Source organism: Drosophila mauritiana, chromosome 2R (genome assembly GCF_004382145.1).
Source record: "Drosophila mauritiana strain mau12 chromosome 2R, ASM438214v1, whole genome shotgun sequence".
NCBI lineage: Eukaryota > Metazoa > Arthropoda > Insecta > Diptera > Drosophilidae > Drosophila > Drosophila mauritiana.
This window is the reverse complement of record NC_046668.1, coordinates 7,309,128-7,332,745: the sequence shown is the minus strand read 5'-3', so window position 1 is coordinate 7,332,745 and position 23,618 is coordinate 7,309,128. Positions and strand designations below refer to the sequence as shown.

At 48.2% G+C, this 23,618-nt stretch overlaps 1 protein-coding gene across 3 annotated transcripts in view; it reads right to left on the bottom strand.

The window, feature by feature from the left end:
* LOC117138342 (nephrin) overlaps positions 1 to 22,177 on the bottom strand; it is a 62,353-nt gene extending 40,176 nt beyond the window's left edge. For 2 of the 3 annotated variants that reach the window (XM_033300381.1, XM_033300379.1), the window contains exons 1-2: positions 21,437 to 22,177; positions 7,610 to 7,957 (exon numbers count right to left, since the gene is read on the bottom strand). In XM_033300381.1, the coding sequence (XP_033156272.1) occupies positions 7,610 to 7,957; positions 21,437 to 21,590 (502 nt within the window). In that variant the 5' untranslated portion in view covers positions 21,591 to 22,177. The remainder of the gene's footprint in view (positions 1 to 7,609; positions 7,958 to 21,436) is intronic. The other variant, XM_033300380.1, reaches the window with a different exon arrangement.
* Between the last annotated feature and the right edge of the window lie 1,441 nt (positions 22,178 to 23,618).

Here is a 23,618-nt window from a genome sequence, read left to right as displayed (position 1 = left end):
TTCATTTTTTGCTCCACTTTTTGTACTCCAAATTAATGGCATGCGAAAATTTTTGGGGAATTTCCATAAATTTGCACGTGGACTTTTGTGTGCAAAAGTTCTTTGCTTTGCCAAACTTATAATCTAATTGCGCCCTCACGTTTATTTTATCCATATATATGTATATAGTGAGTGCACTATATACTCCTCTGTATGGCAGGATATATATATGTATAAGTGCGGAGTAATTTTTGGAACTTTAACATAAGCACGGCCAGTGTTACACCCAAATTGCCTGAGAAACTTTGTAACGGAGTCTGAAAATTTAATTTGAGCAGGACAAAGGTGAGTGCTATTAATTTTTAATAGACTATCTGCAGAAAGTTTTAATTAAATCATATCTTGCAAGTGGAGATTACATTGCGGAAGACCGTGCGAATGGCAATTGTGTAGTCCTTCTACCAAATAGTTAAAAAATAGTTATTGCTGAATCCTTTCATTTCAATGCCAGGCAAATAGATGGCAGGTAGTCTCCGAACGGAATAAATCAAATCAATGTAATTCGAACTTAATTGAATTATTTGGCATTTGTTCGCATTTTCCCCCGGCTAATTGCAGCAATAATGTCGCACGTGGCCCCCACCCACCCACACACCTTCGCCTGGGATGCCCAAATACCTCGGACTGGGCGCCCAGGCACATGTCATCTGAGAATGCCAAGAGGAAGGTTTCATCACAAAACAAAGGGTGGGACGGGCTGGCGGGTGTTGGGTGGTGTGGAGGGCAGGGCAGGACTCACACAAGTATCCACAATTATGAAAAACATGTTATGTGACGACCGACCTTTTGCCGCTCCAACAACAACTTGCAGGCACTTACGAGAATCCAACTCCTCTCCTGCTCCTAGCATCCCAGCTATCCTTGGTCCTTCCTTCTTTTATTTTATTTCATTTTATTTTATACACGGTATTTGGCAGATGCTAAAGGTATGCGGGAACTTAAGGTGACTGAACTGGACATACCATAAGTACAAAAGATCGTATCTTAAATATTATATTTAATGTTTAGAATTTCAAGACTTTGTATCTACGGCGGGCATCCTGTAAAGCCCGCCAACTATCTGCTAGGTATCTTCAAGTCGGAATGCTTTTCTTGGCTTTCCTTGTCATCCGAAGGCTTTGAGCACACACATCGCCATTGTCACAGCTCATGGCGCGTAATTAACTAAACAAACGTCATTAGGGAGTGTTTTTTTTTTTTTATTATTCGACTTACGGTAGGAAAATTAAAAATCTTCTAAAGATACCACCTACTGTCCGTAGGTGGCATGCACGATTCATAAGCCCTATTGGAATTATGCCTACGTACTAAAACAAAAACCTCCGCGTGCTCTTCAGTCCTTACTCGCTCACCGGGACTGCCAGTCAAGGTATGACTTCGGTGAGCAGGATGTGAGGCCAGGTCGCACTCCCTGCCTTCAGTGTAGTCCATGGTGGCTCCTCCTTCCACCCTTTAGTTGATTATTACGACGAGCCGGGAACTCTGGGGTAGAATTCTTCGCCCGCCGGGGCGCCAGTTTGGGCTTAGACATCCGCTCTGTTGGCCATCTCGTCTGATCGGACACGCTTCATCATATTAATGATAAGGCTGTGTCCCAGCTCCCAAGCCTCGCTGTTCGCCAGCATAGCCGCGAACAAGCCACTAGGGCTGAACGGGGTACCTGACAGCGTCTTTAGCTGCTCCCTCTCCGCCGTGAACCTGGAGCAGTGCATTAGCACATGTTCTGCTGTTTCCTCACCGTCGACGCAGAACATGCATCGAGCTGACTCTACGTGACGGAACCGGAGTAGGTAGGCCCGGAAGCAGCCATGGTCCGTAAGAAACTGGGTTAGGTGGTAGTCCAAGCATTTGTGCTGGCACTCTGCCCAAACCGTCAACTCAGGGATGAGCTGATGAGTCCACCTCCCCCGTCGCGAAGTTTGCCATCTGCTCTGCCATTCACCTGTTAGCCACTCGTGTGCCTCTTGCTTGGAAGCGCCACTTCGCATTAGGCTGAGAGCCTTGATCTCCAGATCAATTGGCGGCAGGCCTGCCAGGGCTAGCGCCGCGTCCTCGGATATGGTCCTGAAACCTCGAATGAGCCTGAGGGCCATTGACCGTAGCACCGAACGAGCTCCTTTCAGGTATGAGCCCCTGCTAGTGGCATTGCTCCAGATTGGTGCAGCGTATAACAGAGAAGCCTTTGCTACAGAAACCAGCAGTTTCCTGGCCGGGTGTCTTGGGCCTCCGACGTTGGGCATAAGCCTAGCCAACGAAGAGGCTGTGACTGCTGCCTTCTTGCTGGCGTAGCTTGCGTGGTCCTTGAACGATAGTCTGCGATCTATCATTACCCCCAGGTACTTTAGGGACTCTTGAGAGGTCACCTGTGTGCCATTGACGGAGACCAGCATGTTCTCCACCTTTTTTCTGCTGCTGAGAAGGACTGCTTCGGTCTTGTGAGCCGCTATTGCTAGCCCGGCTTTCTCGAGCCACAGGATGGCAGCACCGATCGTAGAGTTGCATTTGTCCTCCAACCCTGCGATTGTTTTAGAGACAGCTGTGATTGCCACATCGTCAGCAAAACAGTGCAGCTCTACTCCTACGGGCCTGTTGATGCCCAAGATCCCATCGTACATAATGTTCCATAGGATTGGTCCAAGTACCGATCCTTGGGGAACACCTGCCGAAACTCGGTATCTTTTTGGGCCATCTTCAGTATCGTACCATAGGACCCGGTCCCTAAAGTAGCTGCCAACGACTATCCTTAGGTACTCCGGGATCCCCATGCGGTTCATGGCTGCGAGTATTACGGGCCATCTGGCGGTGTTAAATGCGTTCCTTACGTCCAGAGTCACTATAGCGCAGTATTCCTTCCTGCCCCCTAACCATCTATCACCAGATAGAGCGGTCTTGGCGATGTTACTAACGGCCGAAAGGGCGTCCAGTGTGCTCTTTCCTTTCCGGAAGCCATATTGATGGCTTCCCAGGCCGTTGGTGCTCTCGGTGACTGCCTCTATTCTAGTATACAGGATACGTTCGAATAGTTTTCCTACTATATCTAGTAGGCATAGGGGGCGGTAGCTGTTTGCAGCATGTGCTGGTCCCTTGCCTTTCGGCAACAGGACTAGCTTCTGGCTTTTCCACCTTGTTGGGAAGATTCCGTCCAGAAGGCATTGCTGGAAGGTGGCCCTGAAGATTTCAGGTCTACCCAGCGCCACTGCTTTTATAACAGCTCCAGGAATACCGTCTAGTCCAGGGGCTTTGTTCGGTTTGATGCGCTTGGCTGCCTCGACGACTTCAAGTTCTGTGACGCACTGGAAATCTGGGGCAGGGGCTGCCTCTGTTGGCCTCCATAGAGTGGTTTGCTTTGGGAATAGCTCGCCTACTATGTTAGCCAGGACCCCCGGGTCGGATGGGGTTGCCGCTCTCCTCCTTAGCTTGTTGGTAACGAGCTTGTAGGCGAGGCCCCAGGTATCGCTGTCTACGCCATCCTGCAGCTCCTTAAACGACCGCGCTTTGGCAGCCGCGATGCCGTGCTTGAACTCTAGGCGTTTCCTTCTGAAAGCCTCTAAGAGTTCCGCGTGGTGGGTACTGCCTCTGGCACGTTGCGCCGTTCTCCTAGCCCTGAGGCAATCAGACCTTAGTTGGCTTAGGGAGGCACTCCACCAGTAAACGGGTGGTTTGCGCTGTGCCTTATTTTTCCTAGGCATGGTTGCGTCGCAGATTCCTTCGAGCATAAACATGAGGCCTGCCGCCATACTCTCTGCGTCAGTTCAAGCAGCCAGTTCCTGGACGTGGAGAGAGCTGCAGCATTTGATAGCTGCTTTACCTGTCTCGTCAAGAATCATGGGTGATTCTCCACTACCAGAGACGTAGGGTTCGCTTAGGAGCATGATGTCTACATTGCGCTCAGCCGCAGTCTGGGCCAGGAGGCTCTGAGCTGCTGCGCAATGATTGACATTGAGCTGTACTACTCTAATATGGCCGTGCATTGAGGTGGCTCTTGGCTTCTCTTAGGGTCGCTTTGTAGGTCGGGCACGCAAAGCTACCCGTCGGGTGGTTTCTGTCCACCTCGCTGCTACAGATCAGGCATTTTGGTGCTGCAACGCACCCCTTTGCCTTGTGCCCACGCTCACCGCATCTAAGACAGCAGTCTGCCCTGTCGGTGTCCTTGCAGTTTACTGATCGATGTCCATAGCCCAAACACCTGTAGCATCTCGTTGGACGGACGTCCTGGGTGAAACGACATCTTGACCATCCAACGATTATGGTTCCTTGTTTAAGGACTGGTATCGCCACATTCGCGTTCAGCAGCACTGAGGCTATCTGCGTGCCATCCCGCATTCTGCGAAGGCCCCTGATATCTTCTGGGTTTATCTGCAGACCCTGGAATTGGGCGACCATGCAGCTGTGGAGCTCATCTGCTGTCGTAGCCTCGTCCAAACCGCTGCAGGATAGAGCTATTTTTTGCGCTCCCGTGCGCACAGAGGCCAAGTCATTGAGCGCCGCTTCCAGGTCGCTCTTAAACTTGGGAACGCTTTCCGAAGCTTTCCCCTCTACCTCAAGCAACAGCTCACCTTTCTGCGTTCTCCGGATTTTACGTACGTGGCTCCCCAGTTCGCTAAGGCTCGGGTCCGATCTTAGCTTCCGGAGCATCTCTGCGTACGAAGCCTCTCCTGTCTTTTTTACAATGAGAGCCTCCGGTTTTTTACGCAGGCGCGTAGGCTTCACCTTGGTCCACTCTGCACCCGTGCTAGCATTCTTGGCGACCGATGCGTAGCTGCCTGGCTTGGACTCGTTAGTTCTGGATGGCGCCTTTTCTTCACCGTTGCCACCCAACGTAGGGTTGCTCGGCTTGGGCGCCTGGGCGTTTGGCACTTGCACCTTGGGTACCTGCGCCTTTTTAGAAACCTTTTTCGAAGGCTTTTGTACTTCCGTCTGGGTAGCACTGCTCTTCAAGCGGTGCTCGCTAGACGTACCTTCGTACAGCTCTAACGCCCTGGTGTTAAGGGCTGAGAGTTCGGACGCTATGCCCTTTGTCTCTCGTGTCACGTGCCGTTGGGTCTCGAAAGCGGATAGCAGGATGTTTATCTTGCCATTCATCCTGGTGAGAATGCCCCTCAGGTCCTCGTTCTGGAGAGCCGTGGTTAGGTCCGAAGACCGATGAGGGGAGCCAGCTGGGGACTTCCCTCCCGTCTTTTGCGATGGCACGGCGATGTGATCCATCGACTTCTGACTTGTCGCGGTCGTAGATGCTGTAGGAGCCAAGTTCTCCACCTCTACAGCATCGCTGCAGTCGCTAGACAACGGCGGCTGGGAGCCTGCATGCTCACCCCTCGCCACCGACGGGACTGGGATTCCGTCACCATGGGACGGGTTACCGACTCCTCTGGTGGGTGATCTCGAAAGTCGGGAGCTCCTCCTGAACGGGTCGTTGCGATCAGGGGGACTGCCCCCCACTGAGCTGTCCATCAACTGGGGGATGGCCTAAGGTTACCTAGGCGAAGCACCAGCCTTAGAAAGGGGTTCCCACGTAGGCCACGGATTTCCCCCTGGCTTTTACTGCTGGAGGTTTGGACCGCCTCGTCTCGGACACCAGAGCCTCTGCTTAGGCACCAGAACGGTGAGAGGATGATTTTTGGTCTGTCCGCGACCTTTGAGCCTTTTCCCCTTTCTTAACGACTTGTGCGCTCCCAGTAACCAGTTACAAAATTCAATTAAATTAAATTTCAACGGTTTAATTTTGAATTTAATTTTGAATTTCGCGCCCTACTGTCGCAACACAACACTGATCGCACGGTTGATCTGGCAACGCCGCCCTCTCCAGATCACCCGTTGCGCCGAGTTGGCAGCGCTATCAGCTGTTTTATCAGCTGCAACAAACAAACGCCAGCTAATAATTAAATTTACCCATTTACCTGAAACAGGCGCGCAACTAACTCGCGGGATTGCAGCGCAACGTTGTGGCGCGGCTCCACCGTGTTGTTCTGTCACTTTGCCGCACTCACCGGCCGACACAACTTCAACAATTTCGAATTTTTCGCGCAGCGTTACTTTAAGACGTCCGTCTTCACGGCGATGTAGACTTGGTCTCTCATTAGGGAGTGCGCGTGTGTGCGAGTGTGTGTGGGTGTGCGAGTGTGGGTGTGTGCGAGTGCGCTAGTGTGCGTGGGCCTTGGGCCCCGGAATGTGTGCTATACTTAGTGGCGAGTGGTAGCCATGGAGTCTCTTGATGTGATGTCTGGGAAAAATTCCTTGGAAGGACCTGGCGAGGCGAGCCAAATGAAAATCGCTGTCATCAAATGTAGCGCAATTCCTTGAGTGATTACAATTACACAGCAAAGGCAGCAGAACATTCAAAGTGATTGCTAGCCGACAATGCAACAGTCGAAAACGAGGACTAAAACAAAAAGGAATTCATTTCGCATCGTTTGCCTGCAGTGGAGACACAGCCCACCACTACCCACATAGCCCCCATAGCTCCCACTCCCATCTCCACCTCCACCGCTGGTTTTCCGCCCACTTGGGCTCCTTGGAGCAATAAACTGCGCTAAATTCAGCTCAGCTCCGTAATGCTGTAGCTCCTCGTGGCGTTTCAGTTGCTGCTGTTGTTTTGCAAATTGCTGACAATAAATGTTGGCAGCGACAGAGACAGAGACGGAGGCAGGTGTGCGAGCGGGACAGGTGGGATCTACGTACTGAACGGCAGGGACCCGCATTTAAATTTCACTAGTGGAATTCCGTTGGTGCAATGAGCAGGAAACATCAGGAATGTGTGCCACTGTTTGTACATATGCGTTCCTGTGTGTGTGTGTGTGTCTGCCCCTGGTGACAAATTCATTTGTATTTATTACTTAAATTAATTGCAGCCCCTAGAAAAAGGCGAGCCCCACAAAGGGTTGAATTCAATTGAGTGGGTGGTCCAAACACAAGGCACATACTCGTACTCGTACCCGTACTCGTACCCGTCCTTGTGCAAGTCATTCGAAGGGGTAACGTACTTTGTCTGCGGATTTGTCCTCTTGGGACTCTGAATTCGAGAGCAGTTGTGATGCTAGCTGAATTTGGTATTCTTCGGAATTCGGCGAATGTTATGAAAAATTCAGATGATGATATATTTCCATTGCAATTTTAGAATGGTTCAAGGACTTCTCTCATTAAATATTAAGCTATATTCGGCTGGCAAAAATTACATTTAAGCATTTGAAAAATGAATAACAGCCGAACTCTTCACTTAGTTGATAAGAAAAGTTATAAGTTAAGCCCCAAAAAGATGATGATGAGATGTCTATGATCGTCTATGATTGTATTTAGTAACCCAAAGAAGCCATACATAATTTAATACTACATATTATAAGACAATGTTTTCGAGTGTAAACTATATACATATAATAGATGATTTGATTTAAGAAGTGCTATATAGATAGACAGTCTTGCAATAATACAATATTTGTATGCAATAAGTTCGCATTGAGCTTAAATAATTGTAGGGAAAACCTGAGATGGAATTTGAAATATGTCCTGTGCCGACCACTTTTCCCTTGCCATTACGTAATCACGACTAATCACGAATAGAGGTAATTATACTCACATATGACGGTCAGCTTGGCGTTGGCCCGGATGGCACTGTTGAGCCGAGCCGGTCCCACCTGGCACTGGTAGTCGGCGTCGTCGTTGATGGAGGCGTTCGAGATGCGCAGGTTGTAGATGCCCTGCTTCCGGTCGCCGAGCACGGAGTAGCGCGGAAAGCCGGGTATGACCGCCGAGAAGCCCAGCGCAAAGCCATCCTTTGTCCACTGGACGGCGCCGGCCACGTTGGCCACCTCGCAACGCATCATGGCCTCGGCTCCTTCCAGGACCTGGAGGTCGTGCGGCGTGGTCCGGAACTTCTGTTGCTGGGCGTGGCTGGGGACGGGGGCGCTTGCCAGGACGATGACAGCTGGAAAGGAGGGAAGGGGGAGAGTGATTCATTAGCGATGCACTTAATTAATTGTCCTTGCGGCCATTTGTTGTCTCCGGTCTGTGCGTCCGTTGGGTCCTCTATTAAAAACGTGACTTTCTATCGCCCAGCGCCGTATGATGAATTATGAAATATGTGTTTACTCAAAGACCGCGATCCCAGTGCCCAGTACCCAGTGCCCATTGCCCATGGCCTGGAGCCCAGTCAAAGCGAATCCCGACCGCAATAAAACAGGACATTCTGCAAAGCTCTTGCCTCCGGAGCCCCGGGCTTCGCGGCCGAACTTTGACCGTTTCCAGCTGCCTCAAAAAAAGAGCTGGGCAAAAACTTGGCCAGAACCGCTTCGTTCCGTCCTTTTTTAATGAAAAACAAACACATTTCCCGAACCCGAAACGAAAAAGCGCGTTTGCCGTGCCACAAAAGCCAATTGTGGGTGTGGTCCGTATCCGTGTCCGTTGTCCGCTGTCCGTTGTCCGTAGTCCGTATTCCGCGGACCCCTGTCCGTGTCTGTTTGCCAAGACACATTGCAGACTGCTGCAGTTGTGGAGTTCATTTCTTGCCGCCGAAACTATTAAATTGTGCGAGTTGGCGGGTGAAAAAGGCACCGGGTGGTGGAAGTTAGGAGGTGGGGTTGGCTTTTCCCGAGGCAGTGGCGCATCTAAAATCAACAAAAGCATTTAACGCGACGGTCGTCAGTCGAGGCAGCTGCACTTGTTTTTAGTGTCCTAAAATCCACCGAAAAAAGCATTCTGCCCCCACCGAAGTCCACCTCCTGCGCCCTGTGAAACGAGCATTTTATTCGCGCTTTCATAAATTTTCCAGCAGAGACTATTTCTTATGCCCCCGCGCTCCCGCTCTGTTTATTTATAAGCAACGAAATGCAGTTTTAAATCTGGGCAAACCACTCCCACTGCCGCCAGCCCCGCTGGCACATTCTAGCAGAAGGGAAAATGGAAATAAAATAAAACTTAGCTCTGGCGCTACCAACTGGCAATGATTAATATGGCCGGCAATTTGCATACGCATCATGTCTGAGGGGCATGGCGATGGTTAAAATAGAATAGAATAGGATGGGGTGGTTGGGTTGGACTGGGTTGGGTGGTGTTAAGGGATGGGGTTGGGCGGCGGGGCAGGAATGAATTTTAAATAAGAAAAATATCACAGAGCAGCCGGGTTAGGAACTCATTCGTTGCCAAACTCTTTACGATTTCATTATTTTGCCTTTTCGTACATAATTTGTTTGGCAAAAGAATGTGAAAGGAACAAGCTGGGAATCAACAACAATTTGCCCATCCTCCCCCTCCTAAAATTGATGTTGCTGTTGTTGTCGAACAGCCAGCAGCATTACGGGCAATTTATATAAATTTGGTTCTTACTCGAGGAGGAGCTCGGTTGTGCGGGGTCGGCATCTGTCAGAGCCAGACGAGAGCTAGCTCCGAAACCGAAGCGAAACCCTTGCCAGGACGCAAGGATGCGAGGTTGCGAGGATGCCAGAGTGGCAGGAACATCCCCGGCAGACAAGGATCAACATAACCTTCGGCCTGTCGCAAATTTTTGCCTATTTGCCCGCACGCGCACTCACATGTCGGTTTGGGGAGTTCATAGTTGAGTAAATTTTTACCTCGTTCCGGGGGCGAAGGAAACGCTCCTCCCAAAGTCCTTGGCTTCCTCGCTGTTTTCGCCGTTTTACCGGCTTCATCGCTCGGCGTTGTCTCATATTTTTCAAGCGAAAAATTTTAATAAAGCAAATTCCTATTTTACGACCCCATATCCCACTAAAAACGACGACGGCGAGGCCAAAAATGAAGCGTAATGCCCCAGTTCCAACCCATTCCCATTCCCACCGAAATCCTCTTCATTCTATACGTCATACGCAGTGTGGTCCCCGGAAATAGTCGAAATGGAAATTCGCACGCAACAAGCCGCCGGAGCAGAGGACAAGGAGCAGCGCCACTGACAGCCGAAAGTGCGAAAAGGATTTAAATGCTTTAGGCGTCGCCTTTTGACCTGCCCTCCACCGAGTGTCGCCCCACCGCCCGGGAACGTCAAGTGCCATTGTCGAATTTCTGTGACTCCACCACCGAAGGGATGAGGGCCAAAACGTGCGTGGTTTTTAGTGTCGCGTTCTCTTGATTGTTTTCCAAGCTGGGGCTGAAACAACAACACATCCCCGTTCGGCGAGAGACACATGAGGACAGCAACAAATCCCGGCCAGCTCCCAGTTCCGAGCTCCTTGCTCTCATATCCCCAAAAAAAGGGTTGGCCGGGTCCTATTTTACGAGCGGGGGACTATCAGTGTTATTGTTATGACTGAAATTTGATGGCCCCGACCGCTTTTCGGGCAAAGTGATGTATGTGTGTCCCCACCACCCATCTGCTGGCCCAGATTTCAAGATTCGCTTCGCCCGGTTATGTTGGCCAAGCAGCCGGAGCTGATTAAGCGGCCGGGCATCGGATTAACCAGAGGTTGGCGGGACACCTGAGTGGGTCGGTTCAGATTCCAAGAACATTTTCACACATGCAGCACTTAAGTTTTATTTGTTTTTGCTTTAAATGCTCGCACGTATTCGGGATTTGGCGGGTCAGACGCAGCTGAATCCTTCGGGGCTGCCAGGATGCCAGGATGCCGGGCTGCTTGGCTTGGAGCTGTTTTGGAGCCTTGCGAAATTCCCGACGCGTATTAATTTGACGATTATTGTTTCCGCTCACACACACGCAGCTTTAACTTTGCTTTATGGTTATGGTGCACTGCGGGAAATTCTAAAATCGTTCATATATCTAATACTCTCTGAATTTGCGTATCTTAATTCAAAATTCGTGTAAGGGTTCAAAGAAAACTGTAGTTCAATACACAGACTTGCCTTTTCTCCATTAGCCAAGTATAGAAGTAACTAAAATGAATATAAACTAAATCGTTTTTATCCAAAATTGATTGATAATAACAATGCTACGTGCACATAAATGGAATATTATAATGCACTTTATTGTCATTTGAATGAGAAGCGGTTGTAACATTTTTGCTAACATCCTTTTTGCCCAGAATTTATTTTCCTGGTGTACTGCTTTTTCGGTGGGCGTGTCCGCACGTAAGCTGCCAGAAAAATAAGAAAAAATTAGCGCAGCCTCAGCATATTGTCGCAGCACATCCGCTTCAGCGACTCCAGCTCGGAGATTGGGAAGGAGGCGGAGGAAGGAGACTGGGAGCTGCTGCCACCATCAATCGAACATCCGTGGCACCTTTGCCGGCGCATCCTTTTGGCTCCGGACCTTTCCAGATGCCACGCCCCTTGTCAGCAACGTGCCTGGCATTTGCATGGAGTTGGAATGGCGAGGAGTACGAGCTGTCAAAGTCGGAGGCGAATGCGAATGGTTTATAACGATTTTCGGGGCGCTGCAGTTGGCAGCGTTTGCTCAAATGCGATATAACAATAGTCGGAGCAGAAATGCTGCATGGTGCACGGTGCATGGTGGATGGGGCATGACGCATGCCACATGCCAAGTTATCCTGCAGTGGCTACGTGCTCCTCCTTATCAGCGCTGAGCGCCGAAATCCCCCATTTGGGGATTAACTAATTGAATTTGCAAGTCGCCAGCGCTTCGCTTTATTGCGGTTTTGTGTGCTTCTGTCTCCGTCTCTGTCTCTGATTGACAGCATTTCGATTACGGATGCGCTGAAAGTCTGAGCGCAGATTTGTCCGCTTGCCCTGCTTAATGGAAATCCAACTTAGATTGCTGCAGCAGTGGCAACAAATTGCAATTACTGCCACACTTTGCGGCACCGCAGGCAGCCGCTCGCTGGCCTCAACTCCGGCTACATCTACATTAACAATGCGGCAGGTCCTGGAGCTGCAGCCATGGCAACAGCAGCAGGAGCCGGAGCCGGAGCAGGAGGAGGGCAACAACAAGCGCCGTAAATGGTAATCACCCAGCAACATTATTAACATCATCAAGGCGAGCGTTATTAAAACCGAGTAAAGGTCCCAGGCGCCACCTGCTGGCCGGCACTGCAACTCCACTCCACTCGACTCGCGCCACCTGCCGCCGACCCAAGGACACCAATCTCCCTGCCGCAGGACGAAGTTGCAGGACTCAGGAACCAGAGGCCAGGCAAAAGGCAGGAAAAGAAGCAGGCACTAGATAATTTGCAGCTTGCAAAGGAAGTAAATTCTTGTTAATAGTGCAACAAATTCGCATTTATGGAAGCGCGTGAAGTTTGAGAGCCGCGGTGATTGCAAAACTGTAATTAACTCAGTAAATCATTAAACCGGTTTTTGCGCAAGTATTTGAGCCAAAAGTTCTGAAAAAGTCAGTGAATTGGCAACGGTAGTGGACAACAACACTATCCGGGATAAGGCAAAATTTTAATTAGCAATAAAATGTAACAAGTAAACTCCATGAATTCACAATATATCGAAATACACACACTTTCACTTTGCTTAAGCTGCAAAAACAACAAAGCTTAAGTGCTTTTTATGTGTGAGCAGGGGTTTTATTACTAACACCAAATGTGAATTCACTCGTATTTATCATCAAACTTTTGCCGTGGCAACGTATTTTATTTTGATCCCCCTGTCTTGTCTTTTAGCCAAAAATAAACTTTTCGTAAAATGTTTTAGATAAATAAATAACTTTGAATAAAATATGAAATAGTCCAGCTGATATTCTGTATTTAATATGTGCAATAGTAACTTTTTTTTTTTTTGATTTTGGTACGAGGCCACAACAGCCAGGACTCTGCAACTAGATATTTCGCTAGGATTGTTTGCTAGACCAAAATTGTTGCATAAATAATTATACGTTTCGCAAAACTGTAAAACCCATAAAGTCAAATGGTAAAGTAACAGCAAATAGTAGACTCAAACAGGACAAATGATGAAATATATGGCAACTAACCCATATTTGCAGCCCATTCATTCTGCGCCACTCCTGAAATTCGACCCACGACCAGAAAGTATATTCAACGTTGGGGCTTTCCCAGCGAATTGGTTGATTACTTTTTCGGTGGTGCGATGGTTGGGTGGTTGTGTATGGGTGGTTGAGTACGGGCTGGGTTGGCGGGGAATTCGTGCGAACTTGTGCTCGGATTTTTGGCCACCACTCTGTACTCTGCTGCAATTGAAGGGCTGTGAGAACTGCGAAGCTGCAAAAGTTGTTGTCGAGTGAAGTGTGGTGAATGTTGCCGGTGGTTCTGCTGCTGCAGCGTCAAGTGGTTGGTCAGCATTAGACACGAGCGGTTACCTGTTGCCAGCGGGCTGGTTCTTGTTGCTTTGTGGGTTCCCTTGCTCCGGGCCCTAATTGTTGGCCGATTCCCAGGCCGACACACGCAATTGCTGTTGCGTAGGTGAGTAGCCGCAATTAACTCATGGAGCCGGCTGGATTGGGGGCTTCGGATTCAACTCTTTCGCCCTCTTGACTTGCGGTTTGCCGACGCTGGGAATTTTTTCCTCCCATTGTTTCGGGATGACCTCACACGGTTTGCGACATGTATGCATTGCACAGAGTTCATATCGTTGCACCTAACACATCATCAGACCAAAGTGGCTGGTTTCCAGGGAATGTGGATTTTCCCAATCAATTCCAAGCACCATTTGAATTAAATGACAACTCCAGGGCAGGGCGAGCGTAAAAAATAAACAGACGTCTCTAAGAGATTGCCACCCAGAATGCTTTATTTATTTATAACACATGCTACGCATCGCATCAACTTATGGAATTCGCCAAATCACAAGAAGCCAATAGCAGCAATGCTACTCGATGGGCTAAGGGGATGTGGGCAGGGATTGGGATCGGGATCGGGAAACGGGGGGCACAAACGACGTAAAAAGCGACATCATCCAATCAATTTATGCGCCAATGTCTCCTGGGCGGCGGACCCAAGTGGGTTAGATATTGGAAAACGGATAATTGGAAGTGGTGGCGGGTGGCGGAGTGGCGGGAGCGGAGGTGGAGGCTTTCAGGATTTTCCTTTACTTGATGGGTTTTTCGTAATATTATCTTTAAAAAATCATTTTGGTAAGAATCAAAATTGAAGTGAAAATAGAAGGCGAACCAAAAAAGGATTCCTTTTCCGATAATGTGTGCGTGCTGGGGGGTACTGGTAATTGGGGACATGCTGCCGGTGAAATGGCCATCATCATCATGGCCAGGATCGTTATGAAACTGAGGCGAATTAGGGACCTGGCCGAGACAATTCCCCAGTTGCCATTGTAAACGCTTGCAAAGTTATTTGCTGTCCATTTCCAAACATTAAACCAGAGTGACTTGAATAAATTTCATATTTGAAAGCCTCGCACAGACACACATTTCGGCCAGACCGAAATATCCGTTGCCCAAATAAACTCACATGGCTAATACAAGCCAGTGTCTGAGTGTGTGCGTGTGTGTGTGTGGGCCCTTACAGCCTTGAGGTGGGTCAATCCTTCGGAATATCCTGCCTCAGAAGTGTCTTGTATCTTCGTGTGTGTGCCTGTGCGAGCATAAACCAAAAATTCCTATACGCTGATGCAGCAAATTTCCGGACGGAGTGAAAGTGGTGCGTGGTGCGACAGTGGGACAGTGGTGCCACCGCCTCCTCCACTGTTATCTCCGCCAGCCGTTGGCCACTCAAGAGGAATGTTTCGATTCGCCCTCCCGTCCCGGCTTCCCGTCGTCCCATCGTTCTGTCGTCCTGTTGTCCGGTCCTCCTCTCATCCCTTCAGCCCGGCAGAATTCTCGGAAACAAATTTCAATCTCGAATATTCATACATTTTCTTTAGCCATAGTGCGTTCCCCAACAGCAGTATCTTCTTCCACAACTTTGAAAATTTTTTCCCCTTTTGATATTTGTGAATTCGGTGCCGGAGAATCGAGCATGCGACAGTTGCTTCATTACGGAAGGCACAACTATTCCTGGAGAAGCCATGCAACTTCTTTCCACAAGTTGTGGGCACAAATAAATGCAAAGTGGGCGCATTTCGACTTTAAAATGCAGCTCGACTTCGATATCTCGACTTAAATTTAGGCATTAGAGCATCGAATGATGATTTGTGTTCTCAGGAAAAATGAATTTTCCTTTCGCAGAGACTTAAATGATTAATTAAAAGGATTTTCCGGCACTCCGACTAGCAACAGTGGCCTTCGGCAGTTTCCTTCTAACCAGTCGGTTATTTGTACGTAAACAAATTAATTGGAAATGGGCGAGAAAATAAAGCAAAGACTAGTAAAATATGAGCTGCTAAAGGGAAAGGTAAAATCTACCAATTAATTTCAAGTTTACTAATTAATTGAAGTCATGGCGTTCGGGTGAAGCGCCAAAAATATTTACACTGCGCTCTGAAGAATGTTTTTTCCACTTTTCTGTTTTTTAACCCCTAAGAACCATAATAAATATCTCATTTCGATATTGTATTTCCTGTGATATATGTATACATCGGAATATTGCGCTATGCTATTAGCACTCTTCCCGTTTGATGTCCTCAATTGCATAGAGGATATATCAGGAGTTCGCCAGGCATTCGAAGGGTATTCACACTCCCGTTTGCGGGTTGAACACTCTTCCATTGTTTTCAGTTGGACGGGGATAGGATTGGATGCGATGAGTGGCTAAGTGGTGCCGGGTGGAGCGGCGACAAGGTGAACGCCGGCTGAGCAGACATGAGCGGGCAAATTAGAAGCTGAGACACGGACTACCAGTCCTGGATCTTCATCCACTTTGGCAGCCGAGTGTTTGCCGGCTTATTGTTTGGCTTAATTGCCGTTTGAACTGCGGACGCGTGTGTCGCACTCGCACACTCACTCGGATTCAGATTTAAATTCAGATTCAGATTCGCATTCGCAATCGCATCGGCACATGCAGCTACAGCTACCTCCATTTGCATTCGGATCCGCAGTGGCGTTGGGCATTGTTTGCCCAAGACAGCAACCCAACTCAGCCGCCCTGTTGGCACAACAATGCCAGCCTGCTGGTATGGATGCTATATGGTATGCTATATGGTTGGAGTATAAGGTATACGGTGTGGTATGCCGGGTTAAGCAAAACACTCGAATTACCAGCCGGCGTGGGTATGGGGTGTGCGAATGCTTTCTTGCTCGTGGAATAATGTTTGCGCAATCGAATGACAAAGCGCTGGTGATCGGCGGGGTTAAGGGGTTGAGGAGTCCAAAGGGGTCCAGAGGGGTCCTGAGGAGGGGTCCAATGAAGCATGTCTGCGTATGGAACCCGATAGGTCCAAGGAGGCGGTGGAGGAGGAGCACTGCAGAACCCTTTGGTTCCCAGCGAAATTGTTGCAGAGGAAAGCGAATTTTTCTCTGTCGCCATTAAGCAAGTGAAGTCGTTAAAGTTGAAATTAAAGTTAAAGTTTTCCCAGCAGCGGCCAAATGCCGCGTCACAGATTTCCCGGCGCGCCGAAGAGTGGGGATGAAAATCGCCGGAGCGGAACCACACGTCAACTGGCCAACTGGCCAAGTGGACGCCCATCTCGCCATCTCCCAGGCAAAGGTGTGTGTATGTGCAAAGGTGACCCGCCAGTGGAGGATTACTGAAGCGTGCAGTGGACATGGACCGACCGCCAGCGGTTCACACGCTGCAGATGAAGCCGGGGAGCCACTGGGGGAAAATCAGATCAGCCCCATATGGAATTAATAATTTTACTGCTGGCATTTCATTTAATTGTGAAGAACGATTTTTTATTTTAAAGTGTCTATTGAATATTCATCGCTTGGTATCTTAAAAAGAGGACTTTGTGGGGAAACGTCGCTTTGTAGCTAAAGAAATGGAGTAGGATAATATTTCATATTAGCCTATAAGCACCAACTAACAAGAATTTAGTGTTTTTAATTGAGTTTAAGAAATACAATAGATACAGAAAAATGAAAAATACAATTGAACTTCTTTAAACGGTTCGAACTTAAGTTGATGGTTCAAAATGCAATTTAAAAGCCATTAGGATTTAAGTACCCTTTCCAAAAATGTATTTTTTAGAGTAAAACAAAGGACTTGGAGCCTTTGGCAATGGAATTTTTATCCAAAAGTCAGGGGTTTTGTGGCCACTGCAACTGTTGACACTTGCAGCTGTCGATACGGGCGACTGGATCTGGACTCAAAGCTGCCACGAGCCAATGGCCAACCGGTTGGACACGCGTCTCCAATGGGTAAATGAGCAAATGAGCGAAATTAGGCAGATGCTGAAGTTGGAGGCCGTGGATGTTGGACTTCCAGCTGCGCAACAGCTGCCACTTCAATTAATCGAAATGGAAGATGGAAGGCCGCAGAAGTGGAGCTATAAATATTTGCCCGACCTGATAAAAAATTCATTTTTCAATATCGCAATTTCAACAGGAGGTTAAAATATGCAAGTTGCCACCACAATAAAGTGAAAACTCAGGCGGCTCTCTTTGAATTTGATTTCACTGCCGTCGAAAGGAAAGTGGTTCTGTGGGAGTATGCGTGTATTGGGTGTGTGCGAGTGTGGTTTCTTGGCCCACATATCGATAGCAGGTCCTTCCACACACAAAACGCACACAGACAGACCGGCTGGGGGCTCGTATCTGCCGGCGCACAAACACAAAGGATATCGACTCCCTTTGAGCAGAATGATGCAATTATTCACACTTGATTAAATACTCAAGAAAAGTGAAAGTGCGTGGAAGGAAGCTCATTCGGCCGGCCGCGCTCTGCCAAGCCCGCATTGAGATGTTTTCCAAAAATTCATAAATTTAAATTAGCAGTGAGAATGATGAAGCCATCGTCGGGTGTCTGCTCCTCCGGGCTCACCTTGAAATGGTTTTTCAATTACGCCACCGAGCCGAGCGAGCTGAGGGCCATTAAATGTATTCCATTTCGAGGACCTCGCCTGCAAGCTCATTTCCCGGACTATGACGAGCCTCATTTGGCATCTTGCTTGATTTGCCGTTTTTATTTATTCATTCAACTGTCTGTTTGCGGGGCAGAAGGAGGAGTTGCTGGGCATCCGGCTGTCCGACAGCTGACTAACCAAATCAATTCGCATCAATATCGAGCAAACCCATCAAAGTCAGTCATCGATTGCCGAGAAGTGGAGGGGGGAGTGGAGCAATCATCTATGCCATCCATCCGCCGCCGACGCCGCATCCTTCAGTGGAAATATTCTGCGTAGGAAGCACGCCAGGCTGCACATTGCTAATATCCTGCCGCAATCCCAGGCTCCTCCCCCCTGCCGCAGCCCCTTTGTGTGCGGACACACACACACATATGTGGGTATCCTACTAATTGAAATTCATTCTCAATCTGCCAAAGCCAGAAAAGTGCGCTCGATCTCGTCGAGATGTTCTTTAAACTTGCGTACAACATCCGATTCTCGACCATTCGAAACTCCATCAAAATCAAAAATTCGGTGAACCGAGGCAAGGGGTCACATCCTTGCATCCTCGTCGAATCAACGCATCTTCACATGTGCTGAAGGCCCATAAATCCCGGCTAGGTAGAGCTATTATTGATATGGATATACACGATATATCCATCGAGGGCCCGGGGCAATTACCACATGCCACGATCGAGCGGCGCAGCGGGAGTTCACTCTTTGTGGCGACTTCAAGAGCCCGGGGTTTACGATTGTTTTCACTTGACATGTGCAACTCCCGCACTCCGGCGATCCACCTTGCCACATGCTGTCGATTTATTTATGCACCGCTCGCATGTGTGTGTGTGTTTTAATTTGGTCTCATCTTTCTGTCAACAAGCAGTCGGAAAATGGCCAATGCAATGTCTATTTCGGTCCGAGATACATTTGTTTGGCTGGGGGCAGGCAAACACACACTGAGCGGCAGCAAAACAAGCTGGCTATTGCATAGTTTGCTCGCTTTTTAAAAACAATTATTTTGCCATTTCAATAATCCTGCTCAAATAAGCCAGGCAAGAGAATCCCACAACAATTGGAAAACGTAAGATTCTCTCTCGAGAAAGAGGGAGTTATAAGCCCTAAATCTTTTTTGCTAAGCACATAATCCAAGCTGTTCATAAGCTCTTGAAAATGTTAATTTAATATTTAGATCGAAATTTTTGAGTTAGAATTGAAGAAGATACGATTCATTTGCAGACCGGTTGTGTATGTGCACACAATTATAAATAGCCCATTAACGTAAATGTAATTGAAGTTAATTACAAGGAACTTGTTATCCAATTCTTTTAATTAATAATTAATGGATTTTATATCTGCTGTTTTAACCAGTCTTTAAAGCTGTCGCCCTATTCTAAGTAATCCACTACTTTAAATTAATAATTAAAACCAAATTCATATTATGTCAACTCATTTTCCCTCGTTGCTCTGATTTGCCTTAATGCTTTCAATTTCGTTTAAGATTGCAGACCGATTGCGATGATATTTCTTCGCCATGCTGGGATTATCTGGATTTTGGAGGGGCCGAGACCACATTTGATTTACAATTACGTAAGTTCGTTTGGCCCACGCCACTGCGGCAGTTTCAGCTTGGACCTCGGATTCAGTCGGTGGTTTTTGGGGGCGTGTGGGCGACATCAGTCAATATCGAACTGGTTAGCAAACTCAAGGTGCTGCTGGGGCGAGAAATATCAACTGTCCGGTGGAGCGCGGACTATGGACTGTGGACTGTGTGGCGGTCCGTGGTCGGTCCGTGGCTCATGGCCCGTGGCTCGTTAAGCCAAGTAGCCGAGTCTGGGCCAAACATGGGCGTTTTCCAGTTTTTTGCTCAGCTGCCCACACTTGCGTCTGCAATCTGGGCAGAGATTCGCCTTTACTTTTTTTGGAGAGGGCAGCGCAATTAACTTTGAACCAGCTCGAAAATGACAGGCGCACACAAGTCAGTTGCAGTGGCGATGCTTCCTGTAGATAGCACAGCATCCGAAGATAATCTATGTGCTCGAACCAGTAGCCCGTAGCCTGTGTGCTTAACACTCTGCCCTTTGAGCAGTAGCAAAACCAGAAGCTGAAGCAGAAGGAAGCGCAGCCCCTCAAGTGGGGGCCACCGCCTGCTCCAGCTCGTCCGCCCGCTTCGCCCACCATTGATGGCGCTCTGGTCAAGCTGTACTTGGTTCGTGGTATTGTCAATGCACTTCACTACATTTGCCAACTGTCAGAGACAAAAACGACAAGTCGCGACGACTTTCCACACTACCCCCGGGATCCTCTGGCACCCCACCCCTGCATCCTTGGTTTTCCCGCTTTTCTAACTGCACCAACACATGCTCGCTGTATATCTATTACGGCGTGTTTGTCCTACACTTTTCCCAACTCCTCCTGCTGCCGCTGCCGCTGCCGCTGCCTTCTGCTTCAGTTGCTCTGCTCTGGTGGCATACATTTGAGTCCTGTGTGCTGTGTTCTGTTCTGTTTCTATACCCGCACATGGACACACTCACACTCACACACGCACAAGCCGCCACTCACACATGCACGGTTGACAGACAGACGCAACTTTTCTGCGTTCGTGTGTCCTTGTGCTTGTTTTTTGGTCGCCTTAGCCCGGCCTGTCTGTTTGTTGACATATTATGATCCTTGATTATTTTGTGCTGACAAATACATGCTTTTCCTTTTTCCACACTGCCATACTCATACACATGCCACACAGCCTACATCTAGATAGACTTCCGATTTTGATTCTGATTCTGATTTTGATTCGGATTCGTGTTTGGTTTTGCTGCTCTTGCTGCCTCGACTCCCAGGGGGCGTGGCTCGACTCTGGCCAGGTGCTTCTCAACTAATTGGTCTGAATGTGCTATCCCCAGTTTATTAGGCTTTTAATGATGGGCGGACTCTGTAAATCCGCTTCCATTCGGACTCCAATCCCCGCACACGCCCACAAATGTCATGCGAAGCGATGGCATGAGAAACAACAAAAAACAACAAACCTGCTCCCCAAGCGAACCAAATGAAAACAAAAAAATGAAAAAATCCACAACCGAACTGTGGGCGTCGACACAATATTTTGTAAATTATATTCGATTGTTGGGTTGTCTATTTTCCGTTTTTTAAGGGGGCGGGGAATAAAGCTGCTCTGGGATTGAGGGGCGGAAGCCACGATAAGAACGCAAGTACATGGCACACAAGTACCGGTTGCCAGCTCCCTCCCAGCTCCAAGTTTCCAACTCCACACCCATTTGCTCGTAGCTCCTCAACCTGTTCTACGATAATGCGTTTGATTGCAGCGGAAGTGGAGCGCTGTTGTGGTACGTGTGTCCGGTGCTTCTGGCCTTGCATAATGTGTAATTAATAATTAGTTTACCATTCTGGACGGCCCAAGCCCCCCTTTCCAGCCGCCCGAGTCATCAGAGGCTTTGCCACGCCCACAAATGGCTTTTCCCCCGATAAATGGCTAGAAACGGAGCGAGTCCCTGCGGTATCCCTCTCGGCCAGACCGCAATGTCCATTAAAAGGACCCAAACCCAACCTGCAACATGCAATGCCTGCTAATGAACCGCAGCTGTTCGACTGCCAATGCCCCTCGTCCGCCTTGGTCAAGTGGTCCACTCACCCAGGAGGCCCAGGAGCTGAAGATGTTTAATCCAATGCTGACGGCAGCGTCGTCGCTTTGTTGCATGTTGCTGCCACTTGATGTGCTGCTGCTGTTGCTGCTGCTGATGCTGCTGGTGTTGCTGATGTCGCTGATGCTGCTGCTGCAAAGCCATTGTTGTGGCCGTTATGCTCGCTCTGTTGGCTTTTAGCGGACTGTTCTGGGAGCTGAGGAAAAACGCGAGGTTGCACTATAAAGAGCAGCAGTTACCGTTGCTGCCACTCCAGCTGTTGGTGCGACACATTTGTTTGGGGTCACCACTTCAGAGCACTTTTTGTCTGACTTTTGATTTTTGGCACACCCGCGAAGTCGCGATTTGAACCCGGATTGAGAATGAAAATGGGATCGGGTTAGCGCCGCATTGTGGCGGCTGTTCACATGACCGCCGGTGGGCAGGGGCGACTAAAACCGGTGGCAGGGGGTTCTTGGCCTGGTCTAGGACTGCCAGTTGGCCACTTTAAGATTCGCACTTGCCATCCGCTGGATGTTGGCGCAGACTCGATAATTTGGCGTTGTAATCGCGGCACGAGTGCTTCCCGTACGATTGAGAGTGTGTGTGTGCTTGCGCTTGCAGAATTGTGGGTGAGCGGTAGGCCCCGTGCGAGGTCCCCGAGTCGAATAACGGAACGGAACGCGGAGCGGTTCCTCTGGCGAGCGTCCTCACGGAATCAGAGCTAAAACCGAACTAAAACCTCGAAGCTCGCGACGCGCCGACCGCCAAAGAACGAGTATCTGTGAAATACATCTCACCATCGCATCGGCATCGTGCAGCAGGAGGCCACTGAGAGCGGCACGCAGAGAGTGCGTTGTGTTCAGAAATCCAGATATAGACGCACACATGTATAAGAGAGTATCCACAAGATACTCCAAAGCAAAAGCAGAGTATCTGTAAACACTTCGCTCGAGCACGTTGTTTGTTGTTGCTGTCGTGCAAGTCCGAGTGCCAGCCGGTTGTGCCCATCAACTTATACGGGCCACTCCATCTGAACCGGGGGTGGAAGTTGTATAAGTATGCCTAAAAATATATGTATAAGTAAGCCATGGGTATAAGATACACTCAGTCTGCTATTTCCGTTTTCAGTTTGTTTTGAGACCACTTATACTTTGCACGAAAGAGTAGAAGTATGCGTATAAGTATAAGTATAAGTATAAGTATAAGTATAAGACAACAAATAATATCTTTTAATTTAAGTCCAATACAAATCAGGGTACCTTAAATGGAACTTTTAATTTCTTAATTAAGTAATTAAAGTCAAATAAGTTAAAGAACTCTTTGCTTGTCAAAATAGTGATTAGACAAATGGGAACTATGCGAAATATACGTTTAAAATTATTTGCGAGCTAATTACAACTTATTTAAAAATAATAATATTAATATAAAAGTATATATCTTAACTAATCTATATTTAAATCAAGAATTTCCGATTAGCAACAATTGTATGCGAGTTTTATAAGTCAACACTACTCTTTTAGTATAAGTATAAGACCAAGTCGCATACGGTATAAGCTGCATGTTCATGACTTGCACTCAGTTCTTTTATATACGAATTTACAAGTAAACGAATCACAGGCGTGCGTATCCGTATAAGTGGCAAACTAGCTGCAGTATAAGTATAAGTTAAACTGAGTCTTCTACAGAAAATGGTATAAATTGCCTACTACGCCCGTTTGTATAAGTATAAGCTAGCAGCGAAACTGTTATACACAGGGCGTATGAGCTGGTTTGCAGTAGAAGTTCGATGGAACATCCCTCTTTCCAAGAAAAATGTTTGCAGTTCGAGCGTTTTTGTGGTGGTTTGTCTTTGTTTTGTTTGCCATATGAGTTGTTTTGAGTTTGAGCATCGGGTAACTCCCTAATTGCTAAATATGACTGGGGAAATGGGTTTCGTCATACCCACTCGCAGTTTTAATCTGCGTTTCCTTCGCGTGCACAAGCCTCCTGCCACGCCCTCCGCCTTTTACGACAGCAATTTTCATATCATTTGCACGGGAATCACCTTATATACTCGCACTTAAACATACATATGAGTGGAATGCTGGCCTCCAAACACTTGTTACACGCAACTCTGAAAGTCCCCTGGGATCGCTTCCCTTGCAATTTTGCCGCTTAATGCCATTTGGCAAACAGAAGATGCGAATTTCA